General features: G+C 38.4%; 1 protein-coding gene across 1 annotated transcript in view; it reads right to left on the reverse strand.

The window, feature by feature from the left end:
- The window catches only part of sppl3 (signal peptide peptidase 3), a 38268-nt gene extending 36818 nt beyond the window's left edge, over positions 1 to 1450 (reverse strand). The window contains exon 1 of the mRNA XM_017489919.3: positions 983 to 1450. Within this exon, the coding sequence (XP_017345408.1) occupies positions 983 to 1005 (23 nt within the window). The 5' untranslated portion in view covers positions 1006 to 1450. The remainder of the gene's footprint in view (positions 1 to 982) is intronic.
- Between the last annotated feature and the right edge of the window lie 14954 nt (positions 1451 to 16404).

Consider the following 16404-nt stretch of genomic DNA (forward strand, 5'->3'; position numbering starts at 1 on the left):
GTACAGAAGTGCACGTTCGCTGTGAATATCGGTAATAAAAACGTTCAAAAAAAGAGAGAGGGAAAGAGAAAAGGTGTAACTAGCTGAACTGTTTTGCTAGGTGAGCCAATACTGCGTCGCTTGCTTATTAGCTGCTAGCACCAACTAGCAGCGCTTGCTAGATTTGCAGCTTCTCTTCCTTCATTTTTGTTGCTATTATCACAAAGTTAGGTGTATGATAAAACCTATGGTGTGTTATTGGTGGCTTATACATAATAATAATGATATCAGAGCGCTCTTGAACAACAAAAAAATGCACCGTAATTATTACATATGAGGAACATTTGCTAGTTTTGGATGAGCCTTGTATACATATTACTATTCACTCTAAAACGAGGGTAAAAATCGACATAGATGACGATTATACATCTAAAATTGATTTATTTTTTAAAAAACCTAGGTGTAAAAAAGTTTTTAAAAAAAGAAAAGAAAAAAGCTGAGGTAGGTGGATTGATATCTAGCTAGTTAGCTAGTAAGGTAGCTAGCTAATTAGCAACGGGTTTTTTTCCCCCTTTGTTGGTGGTTAGCACACCGGCTAATGCTAAAGCTTGTTTAGTGCGGATGCAAACAGCGCGAGCGCTTTAACAGGCTGGAGCCATTGCATTTAATACATCGCAATTTAAAAAAAAATGTTTATAACAGTGCAATGATGTTAAAGGTGTCGTGTAGACAATGATTTTCTTAGCTTGATCTAAAAACAATAAATGCATTAAAAAAAAAAAACACGCCTTGAAGCTTAAACGTGAGCCTCCAGTCATTGTTGGTGCATCTATTTATGCAGAAATCATGCATATAAAACGTCTCGTGCTTATGACAACACTCAGGTGTGTTAGTGGAGGATAAATCAGGACATATGGTGAGAATGACGACTGGCAAAATAAAAAAAGGCGTTTTAAATATAAAATGTATCGTAACATGCCCATTACGGCGAATGCGCACTCACCAAGAGTAGCTTTGCTCCGCCATGTCGCCGAGGACAAACAGTCAGCAGAACGGCGAGACCGCGATGGAGAGCGAGAGAGAGGGAAATAAAAGGATTTTATTCCCTCCACACTTTCAATGTCCACCTTCTTTAGTGAAGCCCTTTTGGTAACAACATGGCGATCGCTTATTTCCCACCAGACGCTGGCTCGCAGCAGTAAATGGCCAAAGACAAAGCGCTCAAAGCGGTATTTGATCAAAACAACGACCTCCTGGCGTGTTGTTGTATTTGTATTATTTTTTTTACTACCCTGATCCAGGTATCAAAAGCTTATTAGACTATCTGTAAATCCATTTTCCTCCCCCGGGAGGATTTTCTTCTCCGTCTGCATGCGAATCCAGCCTGTGGTCTGTTACAAAAAAAAACCCGAATGAAAGCGGCGCAGAGAGCTTTGTTTTGTATGGCAAGATCATCGAGAACGCGCACAGAGTCTCGAGGACGCGCCTTGTACGCGAGCACGCATCTGGAACGCGCACAGTTTGTCACTCGTGCAGAAATGATTACTAATTGTGTTACTGTTGTCTAAAAATAATAATAATAATTCATTCATTTATTCATTCATCCCCAGTAAAAAAAAAAGACTCAGAGCTTTATTATTATTATTATTATTATTATTATTATTATTATTATTATTACTTTTTTTTTTTTTTACACTTTCTTAGTTTTTTTTTTAAACAACCACAAATTTTAGATGTATAATCGTCAACTACGTCGATTTTTAACCCCGTTTTAGTGTGAATAGTAATACTGTATACAACGCTCATACAGTTATAGTGTCAGCTGTATGGCATAATCGAACTGTAACTCATTCTAATGCGTTATTGCTGACACACATAATATTTATTTATTTATTTATTTATTTTTAAAAATTTTGTGAACCTGACTTATGGGATATCTTTGCAAACTTGTACAAATGAATGTAACAAATAATGAGAGACCTTCTACATATGAGAAAATGTCAAAAACTTTCAGACAGTGTGGAAACTCTTACTGCAAAACATAAAACTAACTAACTAACTAACTAACTAACTAACTAATAAATAAATTAGCAAAATATAGAAACCGTTACTGCTGTTACTACTGCTACTATTACTACTACTACTGCTATTACTACTAACAATTATACTGCTACTATTACTACTACTACTGCTGCTGCTATTATTACTACTACTACTACTAACTACTACTACTGGTATTACTACCAATAATAATGCTGCTACAATTACTACTACTACTACTACTACTGCTATTACTACTAATAATTATACTGCTACTATTACTACTACTACTGCTGCTGCTATTACTACTACTACTAACTACTACTACTGCTATTACTACCAATAATAATGCTGCTACAATTACTACTACTACTACTACTACTACTGCTATTACTACTAATAATACTACTGCTACTACTACTACTACTACTGCTGCTGCTATTACTACTACTACTACTACTGCTATTACTACTAATAATACTACTGCTACTATTACTACTACTACTACTACTGCTATTACTACTAATAATAATACTAATGCTACTGCTACTACTACTACTACTGCTATTACTACTAATAATAATACTGCTACTATTACTACTACTGCTATTACTACTACTAATAATACTGCTACTATTACTACTACTACTACTGCTATTACTACTAATAATAATACTGCTACTATTACTACTACTACTACTGCTATTACTACTAATAATAATACTGCTACTATTACTACTACTACTACTGCTATTACTACTAACAATTATACTGCTACTATTACTACTACTACTACTACTACTGCTATTACTACTAATAATAATACTGCTACTATTACTACTACTACTGCTGCTGCTATTATTACTACTACTACTACTGCTATTACTACTAACAATTATACTGCTACTATTACTACTACTACTGCTGCTGCTATTATTACTACTACTACTACTACTACTAACTACTACTACTGCTATTACTACCAATAATAATGCTGCTACAATTACTACTACTACTACTACTACTACTGCTACTACTACTACTGCTATTACTACTAATAATTATACTGCTACTATTACTACTACTACTGCTGCTGCTATTACTACTACTACTAACTACTACTACTGCTATTACTACCAATAATAATGCTGCTACAATTACTACTACTACTACTACTACTGCTATTACTACTAATAATACTACTGCTACTACTACTACTACTACTGCTGCTGCTATTACTACTACTACTACTGCTATTACTACTAATAATAATACTACTACTACTGCTACTGCTATTACTACTAATAATACTACTGCTACTATTACTACTACTACTACTGCTATTACTACTACTAATAATACTAATACTACTGCTACTACTACTACTACTACTACTGCTACTACTACTACATCTGCTACTACTACTACTACTGTTACTGCTACTCTTCCTACTACTGTTTCTGCTACTACCACTGTATTTATACTACTATTACTAGTACTTTTAGCACTTATACCGCTGCTGCACCACCTCCTCCTACTACCACTACTACTACTACTACTACTACTACTACTACTGTATTTATACTACTATTACTAGTACTTTTAGCACTTATACCGCTGCTGCACCGCCTCCTCCTACTACCACTACTACTACTGCTACTACTACTGTTACTGCTACTCCTACTACTACTGTTTCTGCTACTACTACTGTATTTATACTACTATTACTAGTACTTTTAGCACTTATACTGCTGCTGCGCCACCTCCTCCTCCTACTGCTAATAGTGTTCCTGCTACTCCTACTACTGCTGTTACTTCTTCTTCTTCTTCTACTACTACTATGTATACTGCTGATACTCCTCCTTCTATTACTACTACCATTACTACCTCCACTACTACTGTTACTCCTTCTACTCCTCCTCCTCCTACTACTACCATTAATAAGTCCACTACTACTGCTACTCCTCCTACTACTACTACTACCGTTACTAACTCCACTACTACTGCTACTGCTGCCACTGCTGCTACTTCTACTAACTACTTTTGCTGTTACTACAACTACTACTACTACCACTATAACTACCACTACCACTCCTTCTACTCCTACGACTGTTACTACTTATACTACTGCTCCTCCTCCTCCTCCTCCTACTACTACTACTACCATAACTACCACTACCACTCCTTCTACTCCTACTACTCTTACTTCTTATAATACTGCTACTCCTGCTACTACTACTACTATAACTACCACTACCACTCCTTCTACTACTACTACTACTGTTACTACTTACACTATTGCTACTACTACTACTACTACTACTACTACTTATATGAATATTGAACTTATAGTACTTATATGATTTATACTATTACTATTACTACTACTACTACTGCTGCTACTACTACTAGCTTTTCTGTTGCTGTGCACAATGTATTGACCTCCTTCTACCCTATACACCCTCAGTGGAAATGGGCCACCATATGTCCACCCCTGACCGTTTTTTTTTTTTCTTTCTTTCTTCCTAGTTGGTGCACTATTTTCAGCACAGCAGGGTTTTGTGAACAGCTCATTGTTGATTAGCCAGGCGATCCCATTGATTAAGGATTAGAGATTAGGATAAAGGTTCTGAGCCAAAGTAGTCTAGTCAAACAATTATACGCATGCAGCATCCATAGCCTTTGTTTTCCAAACATATGAATACTTTATTAAATCATCCCTCTATAATTAAGAATGCATAATTCAACAGGTTTCAAAAGATTATTCAGGCATTTTGTACAGATGTGTCCATGAATTGCAGATAGCTGACAGACCCATTCTCTCTGTACAGAATGGAAGGCTGCCAAAATCACAGATTTTTGTCCCCGTGCCTTTTATTTGACATGCATTAGCATGATATAGAGAGCAAACGTGTGTGCGCAAGATGATTACAAATCACATCAGGTCTACTTTATTGCTATTCAGTGAGATGGAATGTATAGCAATCCGGACTATGGTGCAATGTGGGCCACGATACATAACTGCATAATACACACAAACACACATATCAGTGTAAGACAAGATCAATATACAAAAATCCACAGTTTTTGGTAAAATAAGCAAAGCACAAGATTAAATTAATAGTGAGTACATTAGAAAATACACATTCACAAGATTATAGGTAGCACCAAATGAGGGTGTAATAGCATGAAGAGTATTAATTTATTTCCTGTTTTACTGTGTGCCAATAAACCAAAGGAAGTTTTTTTCTCTGGAGTTTTCTGAACGGACAAACTGAAGCCTCACATTGCCGCTGCCATCTTTTACAGCATTTGGCCTCTTTGAATTTGTGAAATCATAAGTAGGTACCATGATATATTGAAAATGACGACAGTTATCATACTATTAATATATCAAATTGTTCCAGCTCTTGTGTAAATGAGACTATGAAGGAGGCAAACAAATCTATACAAAGATATCTGGCATAAAACCCAGGCTACAATAAGAAAATACAGCTGCAAGCAGCGATTAATGGGTCCAAGCACCGAGGGTGCAGCGATGTCTGTTTCATGATCCAGTATTAGCATGTGGATATTATTACGCCACATCACAAACCATGCATGTATACTTTGGGCCTCATTGCACAATGTACAGTGGAATCATGCCAGACTTCCTGTTTGCACAGCATGACATGGCAGCAGTATTTCAGATATCAAAAATTCCTTTGTAATTTAGCATCACGCATATCTAAGATATCACGTTGACCAAATATGATTTGAATCTGATGAACCCAGCAGGATGAGTATTTAATGGTTTGGTAATCGTTAAAAAAAACCCAAAAAAACAAAACAAAAAAAAACACGCTGACTTCCCGTTGGGAAAAGATATTTGGTGTGATTGTGAAATTTGAAATCTTAAAAAGACCACCTACCGAATTTGCTGTATGTAGAAGAAACTGGTTGCCCAGCATAGGGACTGCTCTCAAGCCCCCTACCTACGTTCAGGCCCAAGCGTTTGCCAGATGTACTGTTCACACTGTTGGTGCTTGGGCCCTAAAAAGAGGGACACCCTGACCCAAGCCTGAAAGGAATCAACATACCTAACTTTGTATTATTATTTTTTTTTACATTTCAGTCTTGTTTAGCACCATTTATATGATATTCAATTCAGTTCTGGGATGAATTCGACGACTTGCAACCGAGTCGCCCCGACCCCACCACCGCAGGAGGTTTGCCTGCTGTGAGAAGGAAATGAAGTGCGATTCACTGTACAGTACTGTTGGACATTACCTGTAGGAAATGCAACTCTGTAATTCATCAGCCTACAAAGGGCTACGTACAGTCACTAAAATGATCAGCATCCTTCACTTCCACACCAGATACGCCGCTGTACTCCCGTCTATTATTCCTTTATTATGTTATTGTGTTTTACAGCCCTAAATTTATGTCTTTATTCAGATTTATGCATGAATTTTTTTTTTGCATTCATCTTGGGCAATAATTCAATACACGGACAATGTAGTAAAAAGTTTTTCATGGGGTATTTCTGGCATGTCGTTATCTCCTGTTGGTGTTGCATTTCATATAATTTACATTTAATCTTTGCCTGTGTAATACGCTCTTCTCTTGTACAAGCATAACAAGAACTTACAGTATGTGCTCAATGTGTGCTCAATACTTCATTATACAATACTCCATTATGCAATTCTTCAAAACGTCATTAATCTTTAAGGGTAAATATTTGATTGAATAAGGACAAGAAAACAAAGCCCTTTTGCCCTTTGGAAGGAAAAATTGTGACTATTAAGTGTGCAAATGTCAGAGACGAAACACGTCTTAGCCGATTGAATACATTTGGATAAAAAGAGAACATCTTCAGCTGTCTAGTTCAGGTGAGCTTGTGCCCACTGTAGCCTCAGATTCTTGTTCTTGGCTGACAGGAGCACAAGCAGATGCAGTGGTCTTCTGCCGTTGTAGCCCATCCACCCCAAGGTTTGACCTGCTGTGCTTTCTGAGATGCTTTTCTGCTCACTACGCTCGTAAAGAGTGATTATTTGACTTCCTGTCAGTTCAAACGAGTCTGGGCATTTCCCTCCGACCTCTCATCTCCACAGAACCTCATCTACGCTCACTTGATGTTTTTTTGTTTTGTTTTTGGCACACCATTCTGTGTGAAAATCCTAGGAGATCAGCAGTTTCTGAAATACTCAAACCAACCCACCTGGCACCAACAACCATGTCATGGTCAAAAAGCGGTCACATTTTTCTCCATTCTGATGTTTGATGTGAAAAATAACTAAAGCTCTTGACCTGTAACGGCACGACTTGATGAATCGATCCGCTGACACTTGATTGGCTGATTAGATAATTGCACGAATGGGCATGCATACAGGCATTCTTTCTTTTTAAACTGGCTGATGAGTGAATAGTGAACAAACTGTATATAGATTTAACTACAAATGTCTCTCTATGTCAATTTTTCTAAAGCACATAATACTATAATCTCATTCAAAAGCAGATAACTGGTGCTTTATTGACGGTGTGAGAAGCCATGCTGATACGATCTCATGTGCTGAATCCTTAGTCGCGGGTCCTGTCCCGAGCTCCCAGATAGAAAATCTATTTTGAGGGTTCTTTGTCTTTGGCTTTTCCTAGTTGGAGGCTGGAAATTCTAATTTACAAGCTTTAGTCAAACACAGCGCATTTATGCCTCATTTTAAAGAATGGACAGGAGTTGAAGATGGAAGATATTGTGTTTTCTTGGATAATTAATACATTCAACAGAAAGTAGGGAAACAGCTGTCAATCGCTGCTCCAATGTAAACGATAACAGGAACCAACTCGGTTTCACAGTTTCGGATCACAACGTTAATGAAATTAACGGATAACAGGGTGACGTGTCATTCTTTAGTGAATAAAAATTTTAATTATTGGCCAATTGTGATATGTGTTAGAGGAATGAAACACTTTGGAAGCCGTTGCCGCAGGAAAATGATCAACTTCGCTGTGGTAATAGTAATTCGGTTTCATGTTGGTCTGGATTATAGATTATTTTCCAATAACAGGTTAGATTTCAGATTATACAGTCCCCTCTGAAACTATCGGAACGGCGAGGCCGATTTCTTTCTTTGTGCTGTACAGCAATTTGGGTTTGAGATCTAAAGATGGATATGAGACCGAGTTCAGGGTTGCAGCTTTTATTTCCTGGTGTTTACATCTAGATGTGTTAAACAACATAAAACACAGAACCTTTTGCAGCAGACCACCTGATTTTTAAGCGAGCAAAAGTATAGGAACAGATCAGTCTTATAGTAAGGTAAATAACACTTAATATTTGGTTGCATATCTCTTGCTTGCAATAACCGCATCAAGCCTGGGATTCACTTCTTCTTTTGTGATGCTTTTCCCGGCCTCTACCGCAGCCTCTTTCCGTTGTTGTTTGTTTCGACCTTCAGTCTCTTCTTCGGGAGGTGAAACGCTGCAAAACCTTCCACTCCCCCCCGATAAAATCCTTCATTGTGTTGGCAGTGAGATCTTTTGATCCTAAACCCAAATGTCTTCAGTGTACAGCAAAATAAATAAATAGAATAAAATAAAATAAAAAGCTGAACTGGACTTGCCATTCCAACAGTTTTGGAGGAGACTGTATAAGGTTACATTTACATTTATTTATTTAGCTGATTTTCTCAAAAAACAAATGAAATCCAATCTGAGCATGTAGTAACTCTGAGTGGATCTCTAGCTCTCCTGGGTACAAGTCAGATTTTTAAGCACCACAAAGATACCACGATTCTGAACCATAAAGACAGTAAACAGATGCTTTACACATACGTGATGCTTTTTTTTTTTTTTTTTTTTTTTTTGTAAGTAGCTAAAATCCACGTCCAATCAGAGAAGTCTGTGAAGGGGTCATGAAATCCCTTTTAACTCGGGATTACAGAAATCTGCAGCACCTGCTGCTCCTGGAGATTACCACCAATCTGTCTGGTTCTTTACCAGCTGCACGTTTTCAGGAAACCGCAACCTCGTCATACTTGTTTAGCTGAGCCGAGTGAATATATTTAACCCCTTAGTGGCAGGCAGGGTGTATTTCAGATTAAAACTGCATAGCAACACAGAGCTGATCCTGTCATGAGTTAATAGTATTCTTTACCAGTTATTAGATTGTCCTCATATAGTTTACAGGGAATCCTGAATGATGTTTCAATACGTTTTTCATAGCCCGCGTCATCGTGTCTGTGACGGCTTATTATAAACCACAGAGGAGCTAAATATTGCAACATGTAATGTGTTTCACATGTGTTTCAGGGTCAAAAATATTAGCTAGCATCATCCAAAGGAAAAGTGTAGAAGCTAAGGAAGTAGTGTATTTTGTGTTAGCTTCATGAACACACCATTGCTCTGCTGTGATGACTTTCATTTAATATGGCAGCTATTTAATATGATAAGCTTATGATTATTTATGTAGACGTGTTAATGTGTCAAGTCCAAGGAGATGTTGTTGGGTCCAGACTTTGAGTTTACATAGAGTACAGTACATCTAGGCTAAAGGCATTCACACTCAGTTTTTCACGTCACCGTACATTTCCTGTGATGAGTCAGTTAGGGTATCTACTTTCTGTCCATAAGAGATAACTTCAAAATAATAGCTACGACAGATTGATCTGAACTTTTATTTGCTATATCAGATTTTCAGTGGGGCGAATCTTAGTATTTAAGCACTTAACTTGAATGAAAAGCTTGGTGCCGCCTTTCACAAGCTTCTCACAATACTTTGTTGGAAGTGTTGCTCATTCCTCCTGACAAAACTGCTGTAACTGGTGTCAGGTTTGTGGGCCTCGTCGCTCAGACACACTTTTTCAGTTCAGTCCACAAATTTTCTTTGGGATTCGGGGCAGATCTTTGTGATGGACACTCCAATACTTTCACTTTGTTGTCAATATTTTTTTTTTTACGACTTTGGAGAATCATTGTCCTGCTGGAAGACCCAGTGGCGACCACCTTTTAACTTTCTGCCTGGCGTCTTGAGGTTTTGCGTCACTATTTCTAGATAATCCTCCTTCCTCATGATGCCATCTATTTTCTGAAGTGTACCAGTCCCTTTTCCAGCAAAACTCTCCTAAAGCACGATGCTACCACCCTCATGCGTCACCCATTTTCCTCCATACACAGCTCTGATCATTATCCCCAAACAGTTCAATTTTTGTTTCATTTGACCAAAGAACACTCCTCCAAAAAGCTGATGATAAACTGCAAATGTCAGTTATTTTTTTAAAATGCTGATCTTGGAGTAAAGGCTTCTTCCTTGCATGATATCCTTTCAGGCCATGGTGACGGTGGATGTACACACCTTGGTACCTGATGCCTACACCTCCTTCACTAGTTCCTTTTATTGTTGTCACGTGGTCCAGTTGAACTTTTCGAACCAAAGCTTGTTCATCCCTGGGAGATAATGTGTGCCTCTTTCCTGAATGATACAGTCTCTGTGTGCTCCCAGGATTTTGATATTTGCTTATTATATTGCTTGTATTGATGCTCATGGTAGCTTCAGTTGTTGAAATAGCTCCTAAAGAGAAACTAGACTTGTAGAGGTCCATAATTTGTTTTCTGAGGTCTTGGCTGAGTTTTCTCATGGTATCAAGGGCAGAAAAGGCACTGTATGTAAAAGCAGGCCCTTTTACAGCCACAGGTGCGTTCCCAATGAACTCCTAATTATGACAATCGGCCAATCGGAAGCTTCTAAAAGTCATTACAGCAATTTCTGGATTCTTACAGACTGTTAAAAGAGGCAGCTAACTCGGCAGTCTGTACGGGATTTCACAGAGTTTTTTGTGATCGTTGCGGCCAAAAACGCTTGATTCTGCTGCGGCTTTTTTCAAGTTTTTTTGTTGCAAAAAACTACTTCAATTGCAGAAAATTGCTTTGCGTAGTCTTTATCAGTGATGGTTGTCCTTAAACGAGACCTTGTAGCTGTACTCACGTTCGACACACATGAATTGAAGAGGGATTTGACAGAATGCGCGTTGTGATGACGTCACATGATGCGTCTTGGCCCAGATCTGCGGAAAATCTGTGGTAATTTGGACAAATTGCAAGCTCCTGCGAATATTACGGCGTTTGCTTGATTTCCCCTTGCCATCTATTCTCCAACCTTATCAGGCATTATAGGAGAAGACTCAGAGCTGTTATCTTGGCAAGAGGAGGTAGCACAAAGTAGTAATTGTTGCACACCTATATTTAACATTGTTTGCAATTGTTTAAAATCCATGAGAGTATTTTTGTGATTTTTTTTTATAAACAATAAACACAATTTTTCATATATACCAAGGGTGCCAATATTAGTGGAGGGCACTGTACTTACATTCCACTCCACCTAAGCCACACATCATGATTAAACCAAGTTAGTTTACTGAATACATTTCTAAATAGCATAAATAGACAAGGGTTTAAATGCAAATTATGATGTCTAAGTAGCAGTAACGTCCAGTCAGGTCCAGGGAAATAGATCATTACAAAATGTTCTAATAGTCTTATGAGCTAGTTGCTGCTAGCTAAATAAAGCCGAGCATCTTGAGCTTAACCACTGTTCTACCACAATGTGCTCTTTAATATGATTGCAATGAATAAATTAGCTAAACAGACATTACAACGACATCTAACACGTAATTGTGCTAGCTGTATTACCACCAACAACCACAGGGTGGCAGTGTTGTCAAGAAAAGAAAGAAAAAGAAACCGTGCACATGTATGAGAGAAGAATTACAACGAGGCTTATTATCTAATTCTGATTCTGCTAAAACAAATACAATCCCCTGTTATAAACATGTAGACCTAATTTATTTTATGATATAAATTGGCCTGAAAAGCCACTGAGTGTGTGTGTGTGTGTGTGTGTGTGTGTGTGTGTGTGTGTGTGAGTATTGCACACATATTTGCTTGTGGAGCTTGATCATGTCATCACGTGCTCCCTTGACATTTAGACACTGAGCACGATCATGCATTCTGTGTATGGGTTCAGCAATAGGAAAAGAATGAATTGTGACTGAGGGAGTGGGAGAAAAAGAGGGAGGGATGGAAAGAGGGAAGCACATTCACTGCTGAATGCTATCTAGGTCAAAAACAGGAGGAGTGCTCAGCGCCTTTACCCTGATTCATTCCAATGCAGGGATGACAACGAGCCTTGTATCGCTAAACCAAACACTCTGAGTCACTGAGATGCTCAGTGTCAGTTCTCTAGGCACCCCATCCCCTTCTGGCCCTTAGCCATTATGCTAACATCCATCATGGACTGACTTGGCATTTGTGAATTAAACAAGCTTGTTATGAATCTGAAAGGTTTTGACACTGCATAGACAGGGGCTTGAACCTAAATTCTGATATGACACCGGTAGTATTATTTTAGTTTTTTCACACCGTACTGTATATGGATGGATGTACAAGTGGTAGTATCAGTGATTTTCGAAATGTTGTTGCTGCTAGCTGCTTAGTTAAGAGGCTAGCGTTAGTTTCCTGTGATAGCTGTGATAGCTAGCTCATTAAACAAGCTACATCTGCGCTACATCTGCAGGGACGTGGGAGATACATAACATGAGATTGGAAGATTTTAGCCAGGTAATAAACTTGTTAGCCAGTTAGTGCTCATTGTAAATCTTGTTAACACCCATTCATTATTCATATACAGTAACCACTTTATCCTGGTCACGATTGCGGTGGATCCAGAGCCTGTCGCGGGAACTGTGGTTCTCTGCAACGTGACAGGGAAAACACACAAAACTCAAGGTTAGGATTCAACCAGGGACTCTGGAGTGGTCCAATGCCTCACCATACCATCTTGTTAAGATTGTCACTCTAAAGCAAGCAGTCAGGAATTCATGGTTGTGCTCAGGGTATCAACCTCTGTAGGATGGGACACTGGCATTGGTTTTTCTCCTGGCAACTGCTAATTTCAGACTGCTGAACTGACTATACAGCAACTGATTAGAGGTTGTAACTCATAATTCCAAACATCTGACCAGAAAAAACCAAAGAAAACACACCCCTCAACTTGGAATTCCTACTCGAAATATCAGGGTGGTCTCCAGGATGTTTAACAGGATATCCCCCCCTTAGTAGCTCCAATGCACAGAAGTCGAAAAATGACACCATTCCGAGGTTTCCACTTCTGAAGTCGAATGCAACATGAAGTCCACAACCTTCTGGGCTGGGGTGGTGGGGTGGAGAACAGTTAGGAGAGCCATTTTCCCCCACAGAGCCTGGGCTTCTCTGACAGAACCCTGGGGTCAGAGAATATGGATTTACATTTGTGCTGTTGGCATACATTTTTATCCAACAGAGATAGCTTGAACTTTACATCTTCCAATCAGTAGCCCAGAGCTTTAACCACTTAGCCATCAATGCACCACTCTTAGACGATGTCAGGCATGCCTGGAGCAATTCGTTTTGCTTTAGGGCCCAATGTCCATGGCAGTCTTGGATTCTGATCAGTCAACTTACCAGTGAAGGCACTAATGACACCATTGGATCAGAGCACTAATATCAAATATCAATCAACAGCTCAACAATACATTTTGAAGTATTTCAAGTCTATAATGCTCTACTGGCTTCACGTTATGCTTCCTCAGAATACCAGACAAAACACAGTAAAATCGTAACCCTTTCATTCCAACAAAACACCCACTAAAATCACCATTCTGACATCTGTGCTTTTGTGTAATTTGTACTTTTATTGGATAATATACTTTAAATTTCTCCTCTAAAGGTATCCTGAGGGAAAAAAGAATAATAGAGTAAATAATCCACCTTGTTCACATTCATTACCCCCATAACTGTAATTCACAAGCGTCTTCTCAGTCACTGATTTGTTATAGACCTAGGGAGTATTTCACTCTGTGTAATCACTTGCCATGACGGCCACTGATAGGCTGCATGAATCTGTGGTCTAGGCTAGAAAGAAATCAACCCCAGCCTCACTTCTTGCTACTTCATACCATTCTGTCTATTTTTCTTAAGACCAGTGGTGGTGCTGTTGTGGTCCACAAAATACCAAAATAATCCACATCTGATGCCAAATGAAATCTTATACTGATGACTTTTTATCTTTGAAAGACCGTAGCCCTGCCAACCTGGCTATTCACTAGCTCAGAACCTCAGACCCACAGAACCAGTGACCATAATTATACTATGTTTGCCTACACTTGCAAACCTTGGGATCCTTTACTGCCAGTTATTAAAGGAAGAGGGATAGACGAAGGAATGGCTGGACATCCCAAATGCCTCTTCAAGCCTTATTAGAGCATTAAAAGTAGCTTTAGAGTATTGAGGGAGCTCAGATCTGGAACAGGATAAGAGAAGGACGTGTGTAATAAGAAAACCATAAATGAAAGCCAGACCATGAGAAAGACGTCAGAAGAATGTTCAGGGTCTGGACCCTTCATTAGATGTTCAACCCCAGGGATCTGATTAACACCCATGATAAACACCACAGATTGGCTGGAATACGTGACGGCTGAGATGGTCATGTGAAAGAATTGGAAGAGAATTCCGGTCTTGTCTGGGAGTGTGTGGATTTGCGTCATCAGTGGACATGGGCATGTGTAGATCACGAAGGGGCATTCTGAAGTGCTCAAGTGGACATGGAAATGAGATTTGGTACGTTAGGGGAAGCCAAAATGGTCACCACTTCCTCATTGTGCTTCCCTTTGGAACTCTCACTGCAAAAAAATGATATCTTAGCAAGTGGAACTAGGCAATAGTGTTTTATTATGAAATGTAAGATAAGATTTCACACTGGTTTCACAAAGATTTGTACATATATGGCTGAAAGACTAGCTAGCATGTTCACAATACTTGTACGGAGTCTTCTTGTGTTTCACAGTTACTTTCGTAGTTACACAAGACTACAGTGGAATATTTAGTTAGCAGTATAGTAGAACAGCAGAATTAGTGAAGCCCTATATATACTAATATATGCTAACAAGATGCCAGTCTGAAACGAGTATAAAGGTTTAGAAATAGTTTTAATAATAATATTTTTCATTTATTGTAAACTTATAATAGGAGATACTAGATACATTTGACTATATTCGACTTTTTTGCATTGCATTGACTTCTATTCATGGCAGGTGATCTCCAATTGACCGTTTTACCTCCATATCTAATCTTTGTATTATTGTAGAGATATCAGACATCTAACTGGATCCAGAGACTTTATTCCTTATGTAACAACAAAGCTAGGCAAATCAACCAGCGATCAGAGGTGGTTAGTAACGCGCTACATTTACTTCGTTACATTTACTTGAATAACTTTTTGAAAAACAATTTAATTTTAAGAGTTGGTTTAACTGGCTATACTTTTACTCTTCAGTAAATTTTTAATCACGGACATGTACTACATTCGGTGCTGTTCCTCCATTACTGTTAAATGTTAATGAATATATGAAGCTTTAATAATTATTTTATATCAAGTATAATGAGGTCACGAGCCTTGTGATGGTGATACACTACAATACAGCACCTCAGTCTTGGAAGATAATGGCCGAAGAGGGGGAAGAAGGACACACACACACACACACACACACACACACACACACACACACACTCTCTCTCTCTCTCTCTCTCTCTCTCACACACACACACACACACACACACACGCATTCTCTCTCTACACACTTTCTTTTCTGTTCTTGTCATGGCCCCCAGGGACAATTCCACCCTTGGCCAGTAGAGGGCACCGTGACTGCCTTTGCAGAACTTCTTCCTCTGCTGTCTCCTTCCATTCCTTATCTCATCATATGATGATTCCCTGATTAATTAGTGCTCTATTTAAGTTTCCTGTTTTTCCTCCTTAGTTGCTGGAGCATTAATTCTAGTCAGGTCACGTTTGTGTTTGGTCCTTTCATGCTTGTTATTGTTTTTATGCACTGTATTTAGCTTATTTAGCACTTTTCCTTAGGGTTTATTTTTTGGGGTTGCTATGTTTCTGATAATGCCGGTTCCTAATGTATCTTCCTCGTGGTTGTTTCCTGAGTCTGTTCCCTGTATCTGTGTAATAATTAAAGTTCTTCACCCGCGTCCACCAAATAATCAATGATGCACCACAACATGAGGCAGAGTTACTGTTACCACCCCGAATGATTATTTTCCTATAACCTTCCAAAGTGCTTTATTTACCTATATATATATATATATATATATATATATATATATATATATATATATATATATATATATATATATATATATATTACACATTATACTTTTATCTATTTCTAATCACATTCAATATTTTCTCTTACCACTTTCTCTTTCTTAACATTGCTGTTTTGTCTTCTGAAGAGTGGTGGAAAACTACCCGTTACAACACAACACACTGACACTGGAGACTCCATCCACGATATTCTTCAATTA

Source organism: Ictalurus punctatus, chromosome 16 (assembly GCF_001660625.3).
Source record: "Ictalurus punctatus breed USDA103 chromosome 16, Coco_2.0, whole genome shotgun sequence".
Taxonomy (NCBI): domain Eukaryota; kingdom Metazoa; phylum Chordata; class Actinopteri; order Siluriformes; family Ictaluridae; genus Ictalurus; species Ictalurus punctatus.